Genomic DNA, 21,044 nt, shown 5'->3' with positions numbered 1-21,044 from the left:
ACTTTAAAATGTCTTTATATATTATAGAAATTCTATCTGAGTTCCCAAGACTATCTCTTCTGGAATAGAAATAGATGGGAGGTGAGGAAAATTGGGCAGATTTCATTAAGCAGTTTCTAAATTGGAGATAGTGGAAAAATTGTGTTGATGGGAGACTACATTTGGAGTGTAACACTTATTGGTGAACCACCTACGACAGATGTAGTAATGCTTAATTGGAATAGGTCTGCATAATGACATACTTTTATTAGTGCTGATCTCTTATTTATTATGTCATCCCTCTTTTTCCATCTAAACAGTCTTAAGAAATTAGTAATGCTTTAAAGTTTTAGCAAAAAATATGTCAACTAATGTTTCTTGTTCAGTTGTCAGGTGTTTTGGTGTCCCACATTCTCATCATTTTACAGTATTATTCCATTTTAACACATTTTCGAAAGTACACACTTAATACATTTCCATAAAATTTTCTGCTAATTATTCCCAAAGGTCAAAATAATACTCCTCCAGCTTCTGCATCCAAATCAGAAGTCTCATACTTTTTCACCTACATAGACCTTTTGTCTTTTTTTTCTGCATTTTCTTATACCTCAGTTTTATGGTTGTGATCCCTCGGAATATTAATTCTGTAGGAAGAGAAATCTTTCCTTGCATTCCAGAAAAGACAGAGAGAGATTACGCAGAAACAAAACAACAAATCTATTAGTTTAGAACAGCTTCTGGGCTTCCTTTGTCTTCCTGGGTTTGGCAGCAGTAGCTGGTATAACATAGAACAATTTGCTGTAGGGTTTTCTCTTTGATTTTCGTGTGAATTGGCTGTATACAGAAATATAAAAAAAATAAAGGGATGTCACTTGTTTTTACTTGCGAAACAAGTGTAATGCAATACAGTATTCAGATTAGGATATCAGAAAATGATTTAAACTATCACATGAGAGTTGTGGCACACTTGTTCATTTAAGCACACACTGCAATTCAGGAGTGGACAAACTCAGTCCTGGAAGGCTTAAATGGGTGCTTATTTTTGTAGTCAATCTCACAGTTCACTGTTAGTTTTAGCCTCTAATGGAACTTGTGACAAATCCACAACAAAGCACTCTATATTTCATCTTTCATCTGTTTTTCTTTACTAATCTTTCCCTGTCTTTCTGCCAGTCTGAATGACTTTATGCAGTTCACCCACTGATAGTGGCTTCCTTGTAGTCAACACATGGACTTGCTTTTAAACTTGATTCTGGTTGAGCCAGGGGTGTTCTTTACAGTTTAGAGGCTGCCAGCTCATTATGGCATCCATGATAGCCAATGCGGGAACTCTACTCCTTGCCTTGATCAGCTTTTCAAGTTCCCTTTACAATTACTTATCAGCCAGGTGTGTGTGTGTGTGTGTAAGAATGTATGTGTGTTTATGGGTTTATAGTCGCCTCCATGGCCTATTTCCTCAGTCTGTTGCCCTCACAAATTCACTTCCAGTACATAGTACTCACAGCACACACACACAGCTTCCCATCTACTGGAAGTCTCGTCCTGTGCATAATGGAGTGCACAAAAGCATTTTGATAGCCATTATGAAATGATGTGTGCTACTCTTGTCTGTCTCTTGAAATTTCTTAGTGAACTCATTGTCTGTAGAAATCTTTTTAAAAAATGGACCACTCTTACTTCCCCACATATAGTGACAGAGCCAAGTCGAGGCTTGTCGGAATGCTTTTATTAGTCTCAACAGAAAAAATAAAAAAACTCAGCATGGTTCTAGTTAGCAGAATGGGTCTCCTTCTAAAGGCCTTTTAACAGCTTGCCTTCAATAAGTGCACAGTTTCATACGTTTTTGCCACCGTTCTTCGGTTTAGTTTCTGTTTGTTCCTGGTTAACAGAGATGGCAAATATTTGCTATCTGAATTATTCCAATAACAGTTCCAGAAGCAAAAGGGCATCAATCAAAATTGTTTCATTTTCACTACCCTTCATCTGTGTCTTTCAGTGTCTTTTAAATGGACCTGAAGTTCTTTGACCAAAAGTTGCAGTCTCTTTTTTGACCTTCCAAAGGCAGGCTGGGCTTTACTCCTTTGAGGGCCTTTCTGGGCATCTCCACAGTGATGTGGTTTGGGTCCCTCTTAAAGGGGAAACAGAGGAAACTTAAGGCGTTCTCTCTGATTTGGAGGTGTGTGTCACATAAGGTGGAACAGCTGACTGTGATTATATACTGTATATACAGTGCATCCGGAAAGTATTCACAGCACATCACTTTTTCAACATTTTACAGCCTTATTCCAAAATGGATTAAATTACTTTTTTTTTCCTGAGAATTCTACACACAACACCCCATAATGACAACGTGAAAAAGGTTTACTTGAGATTTTTGCAAATTTATTAAAAATAAAAAAATTGAGAAAGCACACGTACATAAGTATTCACAGCCTTTGTCATGAAGCTCAGAATTGAGCACAGGTGCATCCTGTTTCCCCTGATCTTCGTTGAGATGTTTCTGCAGCTTAATTGGAGTCCAGCTGTGGTAAATTCAGTTGATTGGACATGATTTGGAAAGGCACACACCTGTCTATATAAGGTCCCACAGTTGACAGTTCATGTCAGAGCACAAACCAAGCATGAAGTCAAAGGAATTATCTGTAGACCTCCGAGACAGGATTGTCTCGTGGCACAAATCTGGGGAAGGTTACAGAAAAAAAATCTGCTGCTTCGAAGGTCCCAATGAGCACAGTGGCCTCCATCATCCGTAAGTGGAAGAAGTTTGAAACCACCAGGACTCTTCCTTGAGCTGGCCGGCCATCTAAACTGAGCAATCGGGGGAGAAGGGCCTTTGTCAGGGAGGTGACCAAGAACCCAATGGTCACTCTGTCAGAGCTCCAGAGGTCCTCTGTGGAGAGAGGAGAACCTTCCAGATGGACAACCATTTCTGCAGCAATCCACCAATCAGGCCTTTATGGTAGAATGGCCAGACGGAAGCCACTCCTTAGTAAAAGGCAAATCGCAGCCCGCCTGGAGTTTGCCAAAAGGCACCTGAAGGACTCTCAGACCATGAGAAACAAAATTCTCTGGTCTGATGAGACAAAGATTGAACTCTTTGGTGTGAATGCCAGGGATCACGTTTGGAAGAAACCAGGCACCGCTCATCACCAGGCCAATACTATCCCTACGGTGAAGCATGGTGGAGGCAGCATCATGCTGTGGGGATGAGGGGGAGGAACTGGGAGACTAGTCAGGATAAAGGGAAAGATGACTGCAGCAATGTTCAGAGACATCCTGGATGAAAACCTGCTCCAGAGCGCTCTTGACCTCAGACTGGGGCGACGGTTCATCTTTCAGCAGGTCAACGACCCTGAGCACACAGCCAAGATATCAAACGAGTGGCTTCAGGACAACTCTGTGAATGTCCTTGAGTGGCCCAGCCAAAGCCCAGAGAATCCGATTGAACATCTCTGGAGAGATCTTAAAATGGCTGTGCACCGACGCTTCCCATCCAACCTGATGAAGCTTGAGAGGTGCTGCAAAGAGGAATGGGCGAAACTGGCCAAGGATAGGTGTGCCAAGCTTGTGGCATCATATTCAAAAAGACTTGAGGCTGTAATTGCTGCCAAAGGTGCATCGACAAAGTATTGAGCAAAGGCTGTGAATATAAAGTATCTATCTATCTATCTATCTATCTATCTATCTATCTATCTATCTATCTATCTATCTATCTATCTATCTATCTATCTATCTATCTATCTACTTATGTACATGTGATTTCTCAGTTTTGTTTATTTTTAATAAATTTGCAAAAACCTCAAGTAAACTTTTTTCACGTTGTCATTATGGGGTGTTGTGTGTAGAATTGTGAGGAAAAAATATGAATTGAATCCATTTTGGAATAAGGCTGTAACATACAAAATGTGGAAAAATTGATGTGCTGTGAACACTTTCCGGATGCACTGTATCTACATACACTTAGTAAGTATCCAGAAAGCAAGGAATTACACAACTGTAATAGTAAATAATAATACAACATAGTTTTATTGAAGTGAAAGCTGTAACTAATTAAATCTATGAAACAAATAATTATTTTTTTCTTCTGTTTTTCAGCAAACAACACATGTTGCACAAGCAAGCTTCCAAATTGATGTTTTTGGGGAAACATTTATTTTGGATGTGGAAATAAATCAGTAAGTATACTATCTGATTAAAAACATTTTACCGAGAATTCCATAGTTTTCACTTTATTGGAATATATCTGATTGTGATTTTGTTGTATTGAAAAACCGTGTGACATATGGTTCTCTAAAAAGGTTTGGTTACATAGCAATGCAAAGCAATTACAAGAGTTATTTTACATTCCCTATTATTACACATTGATCATTGGGTACCACATTGTGAATGCAGTGCAGTGGTTGTATGTGTGTGACTCAAAGGGATGTTGCTGGGAGAATGGCTTTAATATAAAGGTTGTGCGTTACATGGGCTTCTGCAAACAGTCTTGTCATTACCCACTCATGCACATTAACCAATGCAGGTGACATAATGATAAAATAATAAATATTATTGAAAAATAGAAATTAGTTAAATGTTGATCATTGGTTTTAACATCTTGAAACAAAGGTTTAAGGAGGTAGTGTATTACCATTAGAACAAGAGTGTTTGGTCCAGAAGTGAAAACAGGAACATGAAAATGTTTTTTGTCTGTTATAGTCTTTGCCTGTTCACCAGATGATTTGGTTTGAAGATAAAAGCTGAAAAACTTGATGTAATGAAATTTTAATAGTGTGGTATTCTGATTTTAAACTATTGAGAAAAAGAGCATACAAACATTTACAAAATTAGGTAGACTGACAATCTTATCTGACCCCACACACCTGTATGTCCCCTTTTCTTTCCATATCTAGAACATTTTGGGGAATTCTTGGAAAAACATCTTTTGGTTATCCTCCAGTGCTGTCTTTGTTCTTGTAATCTGTCTCTGTTTGGATATTTACACTTAAAAATGTTCTTGTGTTGTAGTCTAAAAATCATTAAAGATCATTCTTGTGCAACATCTAACTTTAAGCAAAATGGCATTTCTATTGTTTTATTTCTGTATATTAATTTAAAGTAAATTTATATGTAAACTTGTAAAGATGTGCAAAACGAACACTATACATGACACAATTTAAAGCACAAGTAACATTGACAATGACTACTGATTATTTTTAACTATTAACTGCAAGTATGACCTGTGACTTTTACTATCTTAACCAAAGGTCAGTAAAGTCATCACAGAATAAAGAAATTGGTCCTGGAAAAAATAGACCAACCTGTCATGCAGATAATTGAGTCATTTACCTGATTTACTGTATTGGATGTAAGAGTTGAGCAAAAAGAACAAAAGAGCTATTTTGTCTCTGCTACCTAGTTGTGTTGAACAGTAGCACTTTGACACATTTTTGCTTACCTCATTAGAATGCAAACTGTTGTTCTACCTTTGGAAGGATGATCAATAGTGGGATTCTGAATGAAATGATTCTGAAGTTATCAGATCAGTCCACCATGGAACAAAGCCCAGCAAGACAAAATTCAGTTCAGTCAGAACAGCACTTTGTTGGCTTTCCAGTTATGTTCAGTCCTAACAGATTATGTTCTCCTTCTCATCCTGAAGAACACTAATTCTTACATTCACAGGCATGCACATTATGCTACAGCACTTAAATTATTGTTTTAGAATTCATCTCTACAGTTTGCATTTTGAAAGGAAGTTATTGATCTTTTAGATTCCTTCTTGGTATCTTTTATGTGATTAAGTGATTACTTAATGGCTCTAACTAATTACAGTAGTTCAATGCAAGACAGTCTGATTTTTTCTTCTTCTTCTTTCGGCTGCTTCTGCTAGAGGTCACCACTGCGGATCATCTTTTTCAATATCTTCCTATCCTCTGCATCCTTCTCCATTACAACCTCTACCTTCATGTCATTTTTCACCACATCTATAAGCCTTCTTTTAGGCCTTCCTCATTTCCTCTTACCTGGCAGCTCCATCCTTAATTAACATCCCTTTCCCAATATACCTAGCAGCTCTTCTTTTCACATTTCTAAACCAATGCAATCTTTCCTCTCTGGCTTTGTCTCCAAACCATCCAGCCTGAGTTGACCTTCTAATGTACTTATTTCTACTCCTGTCCATCCTTCTCACACCCAATGAAAATCTTGGCATCTTTAAATCTGTCATCTCCAGCTCAGTCTCCTATTTTTTGGTTGGTGCCACCGTCTCCAACCCATATAACATAGAGAGAGTGAGAGTCTCTGTGCAGGGGTGGATTTACCATCAGGGCGTTCTTTGTGCATGCCCAGGGGCCCGTGACAACAATGGGCCTTTTCTCCAATCCACCACTCCAGCTCGATGAAATGATAATGTCTTGTAGACCTTCTCTTTCACTTTTGCTGGTACCTGTCTGTCACAAACCCTAACTCCTGATACTCTCCTCCACCCACTCACCCTGCCTGCACTCTCTTCTTCACCTCTCTTCCACACTCCCTGTTACTCTGTACTGTTGATCCCAAGTATTTAAACTCACCCACCTTTGCCAACTCTTCTCCCTGCATCGTCACCATTCCACTGACCTCCCTCTCAGTCACACCCACGTATTCTGTCTTGTTCCTACTGACCTACATTCCTGTCCTCTCTAGAGCATATCTCCACCTCTGTGGGGTCTCCTTGACCTGCTCCCTACTCTTGCTGCAGATCCTAATGTCATTCACAAACATCACTGTCCATGGGGACACCTGTTTGATCTTGTCTGTCATCCTGTCCATCACCATTGAAAATAAGAAAAGGCTCAGAGCTGATCCCTGATGTAATCCCACCTCTACCCTGAATGCATCCGTCACTCCTACTGCAGACCTCACCACTGTCACACTTCCCTCGTACATATCTTGTACCACTCTTACATACTTCTCCGCCACTCCCAACTTCCTCATGCAGTACCACAGCTCCTCTTTAGGCACCCTTTCATATGCTTTCTCTAAGTCCTCAAAGACACAATGCAATTCCTTCTGGCCTTCTCTATACTTCGCAGTCAGTGCCCTCAGATCAAACATAACGTCTGTAGTGCTGCTTCCTGGCATGAAAGCATACTGCTGCTCACTAATCATCACCTCACTTCTTAAGCTAGCTTCCACTATTCTTTCCCATAACTTCATGCTGTGGCTCATCAATTTTATCGATATTTTTAGCACTAAGCCAATTTTGGTAACATCTCCAAAATGTACATTGTTTTTCAACATGTATTCTTAGTAGTGTCCTAGTTTTCCTTTTTGAAAATACTGTTGCCCTACTTAGACTTGCCATCTTCCTCAACTTTGTTGGTTTCTGATTAATGTGTTTTAATATCTCATTCATTGAACTACTCTACTTATTAATGCAATAGTTAATGCAACACATTGTCTAACTTGCCAAAAACCATTGAGTATTTTATTTTATAGAAATTACTAGACTTTCTGTATTTACTTACTGTATATGAGGGTTGATTAAATATTTTGTTCAGTTTTATTAATTAAAAATAATAAAGCATGGCATTGTTCCATTAGCTACTATGATTAGGTGAAGAACAAATATGAAATTAATTTGTTTGCTATATGTAATTTGCAAACTGTTATCTTTTAGTAAACACACCGTAAATCCATTTATGAAGTTTTTAATACATTTCTGTAACTCTTTTTAAGTAATCAAAGTCATAGCACAGAACACAAGTAATATTTTTATCTAAGTAAAGTGAATGTTGATATGCCTGGCATTTGAACTATAATGTGTTAAACACTCCTTATACTTTAAGTAATTGAAATACGGGACATCTCTTGTGCCTAGCAATTGAAGGGTGATATCTGCAATAAATATCAGTGAAAATCTATCTATTCTAAGGTCTGAGAAAATATATATAAGAAAAAAGTGTGGGGTGAGTCTACCATCAGGGCATTCAGGGTGCATGTCCTGGAACCTGTGATGGCAAGATACCTATCCTCTAATTCCCCACCCCAGCTCGATGAAACAATAATGTATCTGAATTGGTGCCTACTTGATGAAGCAATTGAGAGATACTACACTGCATGTTAAATGTATGATCAACACTTTGTTAAGAATCTAACACTTTGTTAAGGATCTAAATCACCCAGGAACCTGTGGGGGTCTTAAACTGGCCTTGGCTGGGTTAAAGTTTTGTTTGTTATTGGAGATAAATTGCCCATAAAAGGTATTCACCCTTTTGGAAGTTTTCACATTTGTTATTTAAACATTGACTTGTAGTATACAGTATTTCATTTGGATTTTTTAACACTGATCAACACAAAAAGACTCTTTTTAATGTCAAAGTGAAAACAGACCTCTGAAGAGTAGTCTGAATTTCATTACTTACAACTATAAAATGCAAAATAAATGATTGCATAAGTATGTAGCCCCTTTAACTTAGCATACCTAAATTGTCACTGGTTTAGCCAACTGGTGTTGTAATTCACATAATTAATTAAATAGAGAACTCCTGTCTCTATTCAAAGGGTTTCAGCTGATTGTAGTATGAATGTGTTTTATCTAGAAGATTGAACTTGTGGGGAGTTAGTATCGTGGCCTAATTTACACAATAAAGACAAACAGTCCAAGTAGCTCAGTGAAAAGGTGATTGAAAAGGACAAGTCAGAGGATGGAGTTAAGGAAAATATCCAAATCACTGAACATTCTTTGGAGTTCATCTAATTCACTCATTAAGAAATCAGAAGAACATGGCAAACCTGTAAATCCACAAAGAGCAAGTCTTCCATAAAACTGAGTGGCAGTGCAAGAAACAGACCTCCAAGATCTATGAAGGAATTACAAGCAACAGAGGTGGTGATTGGAGACCACATACAATGTTCGGGTGCCCCAGCAGTTGCTGCTTTGTGGAATAGCACCAAAGAAAATGCTACTGTTATAAAAATACACATGACATGTTGGCTAGAGTTTGCTTCAAGGTACATGAGGCTGTGAAATCAATTGGAAGAAAGTTCAGTGGTGTGATGAGACCAAAATTGAACTTTTGGCCATCGGACTAAACACCACATTATCAAAAATCCCACAGCCCCACCATGAAACGTGGTGGTGGGGGTACCATGCTTTGGGGATGTTTCTCTTCAGCAGGCCCTGAAAGCCATGTGAGGATTGAGGGTAAAATGAATGCCACACAAAACATTGAAATCCTGGGGGAAACCTGATGCAGTCTGCAAGAAACCTTGGGAGAAGTTTTGTTTTCCAACAAGACGATCACCCCAAATATAAAGCCAAAGCTACACAGAAATAGCTTTAAAACAGTGCTATTGACCTGGGGTGGCTAAATCAAAGTCCAGATGTCAATCAAATTGTACATTTTGGCAGAACATGAAAAAGGCTGTTCACTCACAATGTCCATGCAACCTGACAGAGCTTGAGCAGTTTTGCAAAGAACAATGGGGAAATCCGCAGTGTTCAGAATATGCAAAAAGCAGATAGGGACCTGCGCACATGTAAATACTTATGCAATCAATTACTTTATGTTTTTATTTATAGTTAATTGATTCATTTTTTTATTTTACTGTAATCGTTCCATACAAATAGATCAATTTTTACAAAAAATAGGATTGAAAACAAATCGACCCCCACCCCCGAGAAAGAGAGCATGGCCAACTTTAAGTTTGAGTAAAACTTAAAGCTTGTAAACGTACCTAAATTGATGAGTTTAACAGGGAAATAGAGATGAATGGAGAAGAAAAAGAAATGCGGATAGAATTATGTCCTCGGTGCTTTAAGAGCTTATTCTAAATTATTATTGATTAGATCCTGCCAGGTTTTGAAAAAATTCTGTACAGATCCTCTAACTGAGAATTTGATTTTTTCCAATTTCAATTAGTATAAAACATCGGTTTCCCACTGACTTAAAAGAGGAGAGTTTGGATTCTTCCAATTTAGCAAAATAAGTCTGCGTGGCAAAAGTGTAGTGAATGCAATCACAGTTTGTTTGTCCTTCTCCACTTTAAACCCATCTGGAAGAACACCAAACACAGCTGTTAATGGGTTAGGAGGGATTGTGAGACCAAGGCTGTCTGGAAGGCACTTAAAAATTTTGGTCCAATATGATGTTAATTTGGTGCAGGCCCAAAACATTTGACCCAGTGAGGCTGGGACTTGATTGCCTCATTCGCAGGTTGGATCTTGCCCTGGAAATAGTCTGGAAAGTTTTAAGCGAGACAGTTGTGCTTGATATACAATTTTGAGTTGAATAATTGTATGCTTTGCGCATATGGAGCTCGAGTGAATTCTCTGCATTGCTACCTTCCACTCCTTTTCTGATATATTGATTAAGAGATCTTTTTCCCATTGTCCTCTTGGATCTTTGAAAGGGAGGGACTGTAAAATAATTTTAGATATTGCAGAAATGGTGTCTAAGTCCTCGAAATTGAGCAATATTTTTTCCAGCATGGAGGAGGGTGAGAGATGAGGAAAATCGGGCAGGTTCTGTTTAATAAAGTTCCTAATTTGAAGATAGTGAAAGAAATGTGTAGCTGGAAAGTTACATTTGGAATGTAATTGTTCATAGGATGCAAAGATGTTGTAAATATAAAGATCTCTAAACAATTTAATCCCACATCTTTTCCAGACATTAAAAACTGCATGTTTGCGAGGGTTGAAAGAGGTGGTTCTCTTGCAAAGGTGCCACAGATAAAAGATTCTCCATCTTAAAATGCTTTTTACATTGGTTCCATGTTCTGAGTGAGTGAAGCACAAATGGGTTATTAGTATATTGGCGATAACTTGCATTTATTGGGGCACAAAGCAGGGAATATAAAGAAATACTGCAGGTTTTTACTTCTATTGCAGACCTAGCCTGTGTATGTTCATCTATTTGTGTCCAGGTTTTTTTAGCTTGTATATTTGCTGCCCAGTAATAAAACTGAAAGTTAGGTAGAGCCATGCCACCTTCTGCCTTAGGTCTTTGTAGGGTCGCTCTTTGGATACGTGGATGTTTTGAGTTCCAAATAAATGAGGTTATAGTTGAATCTAATTGCTTAAAAAATGATTTATTAATATATATTGGAATGTTTTGAAATAAAAAGAGATAAATAATAATAATAAAAAGATCTATCTATCTATCTATCTATCTATCTATCTATCTATCTATCTATCTATCTATCTATCTATCTATCTATCTATCTATCTATCTATACATATATATAACAGCTCAGGGTGTTTGGGAAGAGCGGCTGCTTTTTTCTTTTATGTCATGTACAGGTTATATTTCAACTTTAATAGCAGAGAGTCACAGTGATGGATGCTGCTATAATACAGTATCAAGGATTTGGGTTCAACATAAAAGTGGCACTACTTTAGACAGAATGATGATACTCTCATTACATTTTGAGATGCATTGTGTGTTACTTTATACTGGTGATAAAAGGAAATTGATATATCACTAAACTTAGCCTAACTATTATGGTTATGTACAGCATTGGGGAATGATGAGGCATTACTATCATTGTTATTTGCAGTGAAGTTGTACTTCATCCAGATTTGCTTTCAAGCACTTGATGCTGCCTGTAATGTAGAGACTGTGGTGAGGAAATCAATGAGTAGATAACCTTTTTAAAGGTGTGGTGTGCCCCTTGTCTGTCAGCATTTTTAGTGGAAACTACAGTTTTGCCCACATCCCAGTTGCTGCTAGGCTACCTTGCATTTATGGGTTGGCACAATATGAAGAGGCTCAGTTGCAAAGCCATGTGATAGACTGGAATTCCATCCTGTTTTTTTTCCTACCTTGTACTCTGGGATGTCTTGATATGCTCAATCCTACAGTAAATGAATGGCTGGATTGATCACACTTTTAATCAACATCTTATTTCTTCTTTTAGTACAAAAATAAATATTTTTTTGCATTTGTTTTTATGAAATACAACCAATGTTCAAAACCAAAAAAGTTATTTTAAAATGGTAAAAAAAGTGTTTTCAAAATATTCACATAATTATTAAAAATATAATTTAATTAGCTCTTCTTGTCATGAAAGAAATTAAAATTCATATGCAGTTTTTAAGAAGTGAAGGTAAGCATTTCACACTGATGAGCATAACAGTGCTCTGGAATGCAGGTTTAAAATTTAGAAATATAACATTACCATTCAGTATTTTAATATGACCGTCTAATCGAAGGCTATCCAGACAAACAAAACAAAACTCAAACAAGTGAACAATGTTAAATTATTTAAAAAAAAAAAACTTGATGTAGATTATTTTCTGGGCTTAAGTTTTTTTTAATTAAAATGATCTTTTCAAGGTGGACACAATTACACAGGTAGTTGTGCTGTCTCTCACTCTCAATGTCCAGTAACAGGCTTGAGTGTGTTCTGTTTAATATTTTAATATGCCTGCCCAAATTTATTCCAAATACTTCACTTTCTTCCCTAAGTCATGTAGCTAAGCTGACTGCTGTGTCCATATTGGGACATTGTATTACTACTGGTGTGTGTTACTGAGCTCTTTTCAAGGTTATATCTTGCCTTGTGATTGTTGCGGCTGGAATTACCTGCTGTGACACCATGCCGGGTCAGGGGGTCCAGAGTAGATTTACAGATCAATATTTTCCTTAGAGCACCATTTTTATTGTTTTAACATTACTTAAAAAATATTCCATCTCTATCAATCATTATTTTATCTTGTATCATTCATAAGAGCACTCTCCCAGCACTTTACGAGGCAATTAAGATTATAAAGGTCAGGTTTCACATTTTCTCAGCAGCAGCAATTGGTACTTCATTTTGGATTTGGTGGTGGGCAGAAGAGATGCTTTCTCAGTCTTACTTTCTTGTGTTGCCATTTATTACAGTTAATAGAAATAGATGTCATAAACATACCTTTGGATGTTACTGCTCTGAGGTCACAGTGTGGTATAATTGAATACAAACAGGTAAAAAGTAGACAGCGTTAAAATATAGGGAGTGACTCAGGATTTTTGAAGTCTATTGAATAATAAAGAGCTCAATAAATATTTATTACATCCTAGAATACTCATGTTATAAAGTACGCAGCTGCCAGGTAAGATGAAAGGATGAAGGCCTAAAAGAAGTTTATGGATGTAGTGAGTGAGGACATGAAGGTGGTGGGTGTAATGGAGCAAGATGCAGAGGAAGAAGATATCAAAAAAGATGATCTGCTGTGGTGACCTCTAACAGGAGCAGCTGAAAGAAAAAGAAGAATATAGTATGCACAATATCAATCCTTTTATCCAAAAGTAAGAAGCTAATTGGTATGTTGTTGATAAGCTGTAAACATCTAGTTTTACGCTATATCAGAACATCAGCTTCATTATTGTTCCAGACATAAGCATAAAAGTGACACAGCCCTCCATTTACTTTGGTTGAAAAGACTGACCTCTTTCTTTATAGTATGCAACATGAAGTTCTAGAGTTAGGCTAGGATCTCTTCTCAGGACATTCCTATGTGCTGTTTATCATGTACCGTATATCTTGGTCCAAAAATACACAGAGAAAAGAAGATATAATCTTACAGTTGCACTTTATATATTACTCAAAATTTATGTTCAGGAGTAGTCCCCACAGTGAGAGCTATAGGTAGGTAAACCACCACCATTTTTAGCTGACTCTTATCTGTCTGTCTATACACATTGATAAGTGACTTAGGCTGGCCAAACTCTTTTTTATGGTATACTTTCTACTGCTGAGTTATCCCTATACATATACAATACAATGGTAGACCTTCTGTCACAGGGAGTACCAATTGGTGGTTAATCAGACCTATAGTAAAGTGCCATGAAAGAGCAACATATTAACAAAAAGGTCTTTATTAGGGCAACAAATAATGGAGGAATGACTTTGTGGAAAATATAAAGTTTTAATGAAATGAAGTACCTATTGCCTTTCAGAGCCTGTATTTATTTATTCTTCTGTCCATCAGGTGGGATAGCTATCTATTTTTCCCAATTTCTAATACTACACAAAACAGAAACTCACACCCTCCCACCTACATTCACACCCACACATGCACACACACACACCTACACCTCTCTTACTGTGGTCTTAAGATCCTGCCTTTCAGTAAACCTTTTCTAAATTTATTTCCCAACTTCCCTTCCCTTAAACCCCTTGTAGGGGGTTTTAAAAATTTACTAGGATTGAGATCAGAACAAAGCCCAAGAGTCATTTTTGATGTTGTAGTATTCATTAATAAATTTAGCTCACAATGCGTCCTGCAGTCCACCTTTTCTAAACGAAACATCTTATATTAATTGTCTATGGCCTGCACTGGCCATATGGTATTTTAGCTGTTCCATAATGCCTACTGCTTGCATGAAGGAGTTTTACAGAATTTTGTTCTGTCCCTCTTTGCCTCTTGGTCTTCATCAAAATCAGTTCCACTTTTTGTTTGTTGAAATGCTTATCAGATATAGTTAAGATTTGATAAGAATATAGCAGGAAATGTGATAGAATTAAAATTTTGAAAGCATGGTTTGAAGTTGGGGTGGCATGGTGGCGCAGTGGTAGTGCTTCTGCCTCACATTAAGGAGACCTAGGTTCACTTCCCGGGTCCTCCCTGCATGGAGTTTGCATGTTCTCCCCGTGTCTACATCGATTTCCTCTGGGTACTCCAGTTTCCTCCCACAGTCCAAAGACATGCAGGTTAGGAGCATTGGCGATCCTAAATTGTCCCTGTGTGTGTGCCCTGCCTAGGAATTTGTTCCTGCCTTGCGCCCTGTGCTGGCTGGGATTGGCTCCAGCAGACCCCCATGACCCTGTGTTAGGATGTAGCGGGTTGGAAAATGACTGACTGACTGTCTGGTTTGAAGTGGAATTCATGTTATTACAGTTTTATTAAGCTTTTATTAAGTTTTAAGCGTTTATGCTCTGATATTGACTTGAAACTGAGGCATGAACTTGTTTTAAACTTAAACCTGAAGGCATGCTTAATTAAAATAATACATCTATATTGCATGTAGCATACCAAGTATAATCACAAGGAGCTTCACAAAACAAATGACAGGGAAATAGAGTAATTATTGTAAAAATATAAAAAGACCAATAAGAAACAGTGACAGAGTCTGTGAAGATGTGTGCTGTCTTAGTTCATGCCTGCAGTGTCAAGGTGAAGTGAGGGTTGCACTGGAGACAAAAGAGATCCGATTTTCTTTTATTAACAATTGCTCATCAAACACTTTTGGAAGATTATGTTTGGTTCAAATCTAGAGTATCCAGTTTTATTGAGCTTTATAAGTGATTTGGGTAGAAGGAACTGAAATACTTTGTGACAAAGAAAAAACAGCACATCCACGATAATACTCAGTGAGTATTGTAGTACTCTATGAATAGAAAACTTTCTAGTATTTTTATAGCACATCTTCATACAGACAATATCAGTGGTAAGATGATTGCTAGTAGGCAAGGGCAAATTTTTCTACACTATTACCTGACTTCAAATTCAGGCCTGCCCCATATATAATGTATTATCTCCCTGTTTCTCTGTGGAATTTGTATAGGTAATCCTCCCATATCCCAGAGCCATGCATGTTAATCTGATGGGTAATTTTGTGGCCTGGATTGTGTATGTATGTGTGTGTGTGTGTGTGTGAAAAAGATAAGCTTGATATTCTTGTTTTGTCCCTGATGTTAATGGAATTGGTTCTGGCTCCTTTTGGCTATGTAATGCAAATAACCATAAATATTAGTACTGTTTTTATTGGCCGAGACATTTATCCATGGTATATGGGAGAAGATTTGTTTCCAAGCAGAACAATGGCCCCAAGCATAAAGCCAAAGTTATACAGGAATGGCTTAAAAACAATGTTCTTGTCCTGAAGTGGCCAAGTCAGAGTCTAGATTTCAACCAAATTTGTGGCAGAACTTGAACAAAACTGTTCATGCAACCTGACAGAGCTTCAACAGTTTTTTGTAATGAAGAACTAGTCTGTTTTCTCTGCTCTGCTTTCTTCTTCGCTTAGTCGTCTAAGTTTCATTTATAACGCATTGTCCTTATACGCTTTTATATGCACTGAGAGCCCTGGATCTGTGTGTGCTCAAAGCCAAAACACGACTGAGTGTGTTCCTCCCCATGCTGTTATTTGGTTGTAAGTAGGACGTGTCTTGCAAGAATCACATGTTCTACGTCATCGCGAGACGGTCCTGGGTCAATCTCTTGGCGCAAATTATATGTTTAAGGTCCCCGCAAGATGCTTCGTGGCCAATCTCTTTAATCTCGTGGGTCTTTTAAGTGTCTTCCGTGATCTTATAAGATCACGTATCGTCACCCTACTGTTTCTCTCCAGGAATTTTTTTTATAATAGAGAGATGGGGGAAAAACTGCTGTGTCCAGATGTGCAAAGCTGTGCACACAGACTCAAGACTGTCATGGCTGTCAAATGTGTACCTACTAAATACGTCAGTTATTTTGTGTTTTATATTTGCAGTTAATTTATTTAAGTTTTATTTTATTATCAAAGAGCAAAATAGTACAATGGCATAGTACTCAATCAAACAAATAATGATAACATAACAGATACAACAGTCCTGAGAATAGAAAAATAGTAATACAAAGAAAAAAACAAAACAAATGTTTATAATTAATTTTGGTCATTTTGCAGAGATCTGTTTTCAAACTTAAGAGTTTTTTTATGTTTTTATGTTGATCAGCATTAAAAAGGCCAAATTAAATTAACTTCATTCAAGAAATGTGAAAACTTCTAAGGGTTGATTACCTTTTACAGACACTGTATTTAGGTATCATTTATATTTACTCATTTTAATAATGGTCTTTAAATATATATATATATATATATATGTGTGGCGCTGCTGCCTCGCAGTTAGGAGACCCGGGTTCGCTTCCCAGGTCCTCCCTGCATGGAGTTTGCATGTTCTCCCCGTGTCTGCGTGGGTTTCCTCCGGGCGCTCCGGTTTCCTCCCACAGTCCAAAGATATGCAGGTTAGGTGGATTGGCGATTCTAAATTGGCCCTAGTGTGTGCTTGGTGTGTGGGTATGTTTGTGTGTTTCCTGTGGTGGGCTGGCACCCTGCCCAGGATTGGTTCCTGCCTTGTGCCCTGTGTTGGCTGGGATTGGCTCCAGCAGACCCCTGTGACCCAGTGTTTGGATTCAGCGGGTTGGAAAATGGATGGATTGATGGATATATGTACAGTGATCCCTCCTTGATCGCGGGGGTTGCATTCCAGAACCCCCCGCGATAGATGAAAATCCGCGAAGTAGAAAACATATGTTTGTATGGTTATTTTTATATATTTTAAGCCTTTATAAACTCTCCCACACTGTTAACATTATTAGAGCCCTCTAGAAATGAAATAACACCCTTTAGTCAAAAGTTTAAACTGTGCTCCATGACAAGACAGAGATGACAGTTCTTTCTCACAATTAAAAGAATGCAAACATATCTTCCTATTCAAAGAATGTGTGTCAGGAGCAGAGAATGTCAGAGAGAGAGAGAGAGAGAGAGAGAGCACGCGAGAGAAAAGCAAACAATCAAAAATCAATACGTGCTTTTGGGCTTTTAAGTATGCCGAAGCACCCCGATAAAACGGCATTTTTTAGAGGAGCATCCGTATCTTCTAGGCAAACAGTCTCTGTGCAAACAGCCCCTCTGCTCACACCCCCTCCGCCAGGCGCAGAGAATGTCAGAGAGGGTGAGAGAAAGAGAAAAGCAAACAATCAAGCACCGCGTGGGAAGCATATCGTATATCATTGAGAAGTTTTATTTAATACGTAATACATGCTCTGATTGGGTAGCTTCTAAGCCATCCGCAAATAGCGTCCCTTGTATGAAATCAACTGGGCAAACAAACTGAGGAAGCATGTACCATAAATTAAAAGACCCATTGTCTGCAGAAATCCGTGAACCAGCGAAAAATCTGTGATATATATTTAGATATGCTTACATTTAAAATCCGCAATGGAGTGAAGCCACGAAAGTCGAAGCGCGATATAGCGAGGGATCACTGTATATATGGTTTGTTCTTTTATAGCATGTACAGCTTATTTTTCATTTTTGATAGCACTGTGGCACAGTGGTGTATGCTGCTACCTCATAATGTCAAGGATTCAGGTTCAACACAAAATTGGCACCATTTTATACATCACGATGATGCCCACATTACATTTTGAGGTGCATTGCATCATATTTTATACTTGTGATAACAGGAAATTCTCATAAAACCTAATCTGGCCTAACTAGATTGATTAAATATTGAAGAATGATGAGGCATTGCTATGTTCATTGCACTTAAGTTGTATTTCATCAAGGTTTGATTTGAAGCATCTACTGGTACTGCTTGTAATATAAAGCCTGTTAATGGAATTGATTTTGGCTCCTTTTGGATGTGTAATTGTGGCATTATTTTTATTGGTTGACGCATTTATCCAAGGCACTTACAAAATTAACATATTGCACAACTGTTTACATATATTTTTACATTTTTGAAAAATAGTGTTATAATTTGAAAACAGAACATGTGACTTGCTTAGGACCATACAGTGATACAGGGCTTTAGCTGGTAGCCTGATGGTTTAAATTTCAGTGCCTATGGTACTATTTTATTTTGTTTGTTATACTGCATACTTTACAAGTAAAGAATGTGCTTGACATTATGTCAAGTAGGGTACATATTTAACCCTTTTTGGTGAACTTTTAATATTTGAAGTGTAACCTTATTACTATGTTATTAGATATTACAGATTCCATGAGAATGCTTACTTTCATATTAGCGTGTACACTTTTGTGGAAAAAAAGATTTTCATTGAAATAATTGTTTGTCAGTTGTTCATGTAATTATAAAAACTAAAATAAAATGATCACATTTTTAGTTCATTCCTGAAGTACCCTTACTACATTAAGAGTCATGGTGGACTAGAACCTTTTCCATGGCAAGAATGAATATGATGCACACACCAGCACCTAATCTGCATTATTTTTTGTCCAGTAGATATATAACTGTACCATGACAGATTAAATTCAAAGGGGTAGTTGTACTGAAGAAGACTTTACATTGTAGATGTAAAGGACACAGGCTGCATGCTGATTTCTGTGAGTATTGATTTGGGATGCCACAAAGAGATTATACATTAGGTTTTCAGATTCTTTCTCCTTAAAAGATCTTTTTTGTCTTTGTTCATCTCCACAGGAGCAAAGTTTTAACATGTGAGAATTGATGGCTACAATGGGTAATATTTGTGTTTGGTGTTTAGCAGACTGAGGAGACTGCAAATTTGTTATAAAGGAACAATGTTCTCCCTGGCATTTTACTTTGTCTTATTTCTATTTTTGCCAAGGACCTACAGATTAGTACTAGGTAGGGTTTGCAATCTTTTACTTTTTGGAGTGCAATAGTGAACACCGTAGGCTCAACAGTCCATCATCCTGGATTCAAATCCCACATGCTGTCATAGTTTATGTGGAGTCAGAACGATTGGCATGGGTGTTCCTCTATGTCCACTGGCTTTCCTCTCTCATCCTCAAAAATTTGTCTTGTTAAAATTAAAGTTATTTGGAGACTCTTGGTTATTTAGTCCTTTGTGTGAGCAGGCCCTGTGATAAACTTGTCCAGGTCTGCTTCCACCATTGATTCCATCTTCCAGTCATCTTGAATTGAATTAGGCAGTTTGAGAAACACATTATCTTATTCTTTTTTTGTAAATAAAGGGAATTGTCTATATTAATCTTTCTCAGGTTACTATATTTTATATTTTGGTTTTTGAAGGATGTGCACTTCTGACTGAATATTCTCCATCTACTATTGCTTGCACAGCATTCAGGGGCGGCAGTAGATATTTTCTCTGATGTGGCTTAAGTGAGTCTGAACAACATAATGAGATCTAGACCTTTTTAATCTGATATTGCTTGTAGCCTAGCGTCAAGTTTTTTAATGTTACTTGCCCTTAATTAAGCCCACATTACATCCTTAGATTAAGAAATTAAAATGGAAATGTTTTATTTATGAGAAACTAACAGAGATTTAACAAGGGATACTATTTGTTCTAGCATGTCCTTCTTTCATAGTGTTGTTGTTCCTGTTGAATTAAGTGACTTAAATTCTCACAGCTATTCCTCAAATAGATTTTAAAGGACATTTGTTTGTTTTTTCAAGTTCAAGTTATTTCTTTGCATTCATGGCATATTTTAATTTGCTACATAAAATAGTGTTCTCAAGTGAAGTGTTTTTTTTTTTTAATAAATTAAATAAAAATTCTTGCACCTTACGATAAGGCTTAAGGTAACTTGGCTCCATCCGTGAAAACCATGTTAAAACTTACCAAATACAGTAGTCCATTTTTTAAGCAAGAATGTTATCATGTATTAATCTGTGCATTGAGATTACACAAACAATATATCCATGTCACTTAGAAAGGGATTAAAAAATATTAGAGACTTTAGTAAGATTTGGCCATTTTAAAAGAAAACTGACTCTGCACTTCATCTTGATGAATTTCTCTCCCTCCACAGTAACATTTCAGCAACAAGGAGCTTGGTTTCCTCTAGCTTGTGTTGTGAATGGCGTGTACGCCATTTTCATTTTGAGAATCTATTACTTTCGGGTATGTTTTCTTTCAAGATTTAGACAAGTAAGGTATCATTTAAATTGGCAAAATGTCCTAATGATCCTATGAAGATGAGGATACATTTAGCATTATCGTGGAACCATGTTTGTTTGAGCCAGAATAAACTAATGATGAAATTGAGCAAATGGAAGAGGAAAGAATAGGGAGGAGGATAGAATTGGAGAGACAAAAAACAGTAAAATATTGAGCTGCAGGGTATGGTCATGCAACAGACAAGTGGCGATTGGTGGTGCACATGTAGAAAACGTGAAGTTAGGGTGACTTAGAAAGAGTGCCTCTTTTACAGGGATTGGCACTTGTTGCTTCCACTGCTGGAAAGCCTGTCATGTTGGGGGATACAGATGTGTTTATTGATTTACAAAATATATGAGACTACTATATGTGAATTTTGAATATAACATGAGTCTTGCTTTTGTGGCTCCTGTTGAATATTTTAACTTTCTCATTGCTCTTGAAATGTGCACAAATATCC

General features: G+C 37.4%; 1 protein-coding gene across 1 annotated transcript in view; it reads left to right on the top strand.

Annotated features, from left to right (window-relative positions):
* Positions 1 to 21,044, top strand: part of adam22 (ADAM metallopeptidase domain 22) — a 418,045-nt gene that overhangs the window by 7,793 nt on the left and 389,208 nt on the right. Inside the window, exon 3 of the mRNA XM_039737656.1 lies at positions 4,075 to 4,154. Coding sequence (XP_039593590.1) covers positions 4,075 to 4,154 — 80 coding nt within the window. The remainder of the gene's footprint in view (positions 1 to 4,074; positions 4,155 to 21,044) is intronic.

Source organism: Polypterus senegalus, chromosome 15, assembly GCF_016835505.1.
Source record: "Polypterus senegalus isolate Bchr_013 chromosome 15, ASM1683550v1, whole genome shotgun sequence".
Taxonomy (NCBI): Eukaryota; Metazoa; Chordata; class Cladistia; order Polypteriformes; family Polypteridae; genus Polypterus; species Polypterus senegalus.
Note: the sequence above shows the minus strand (reverse complement) of the source record. Positions and strands in the feature narration are given on the sequence as shown.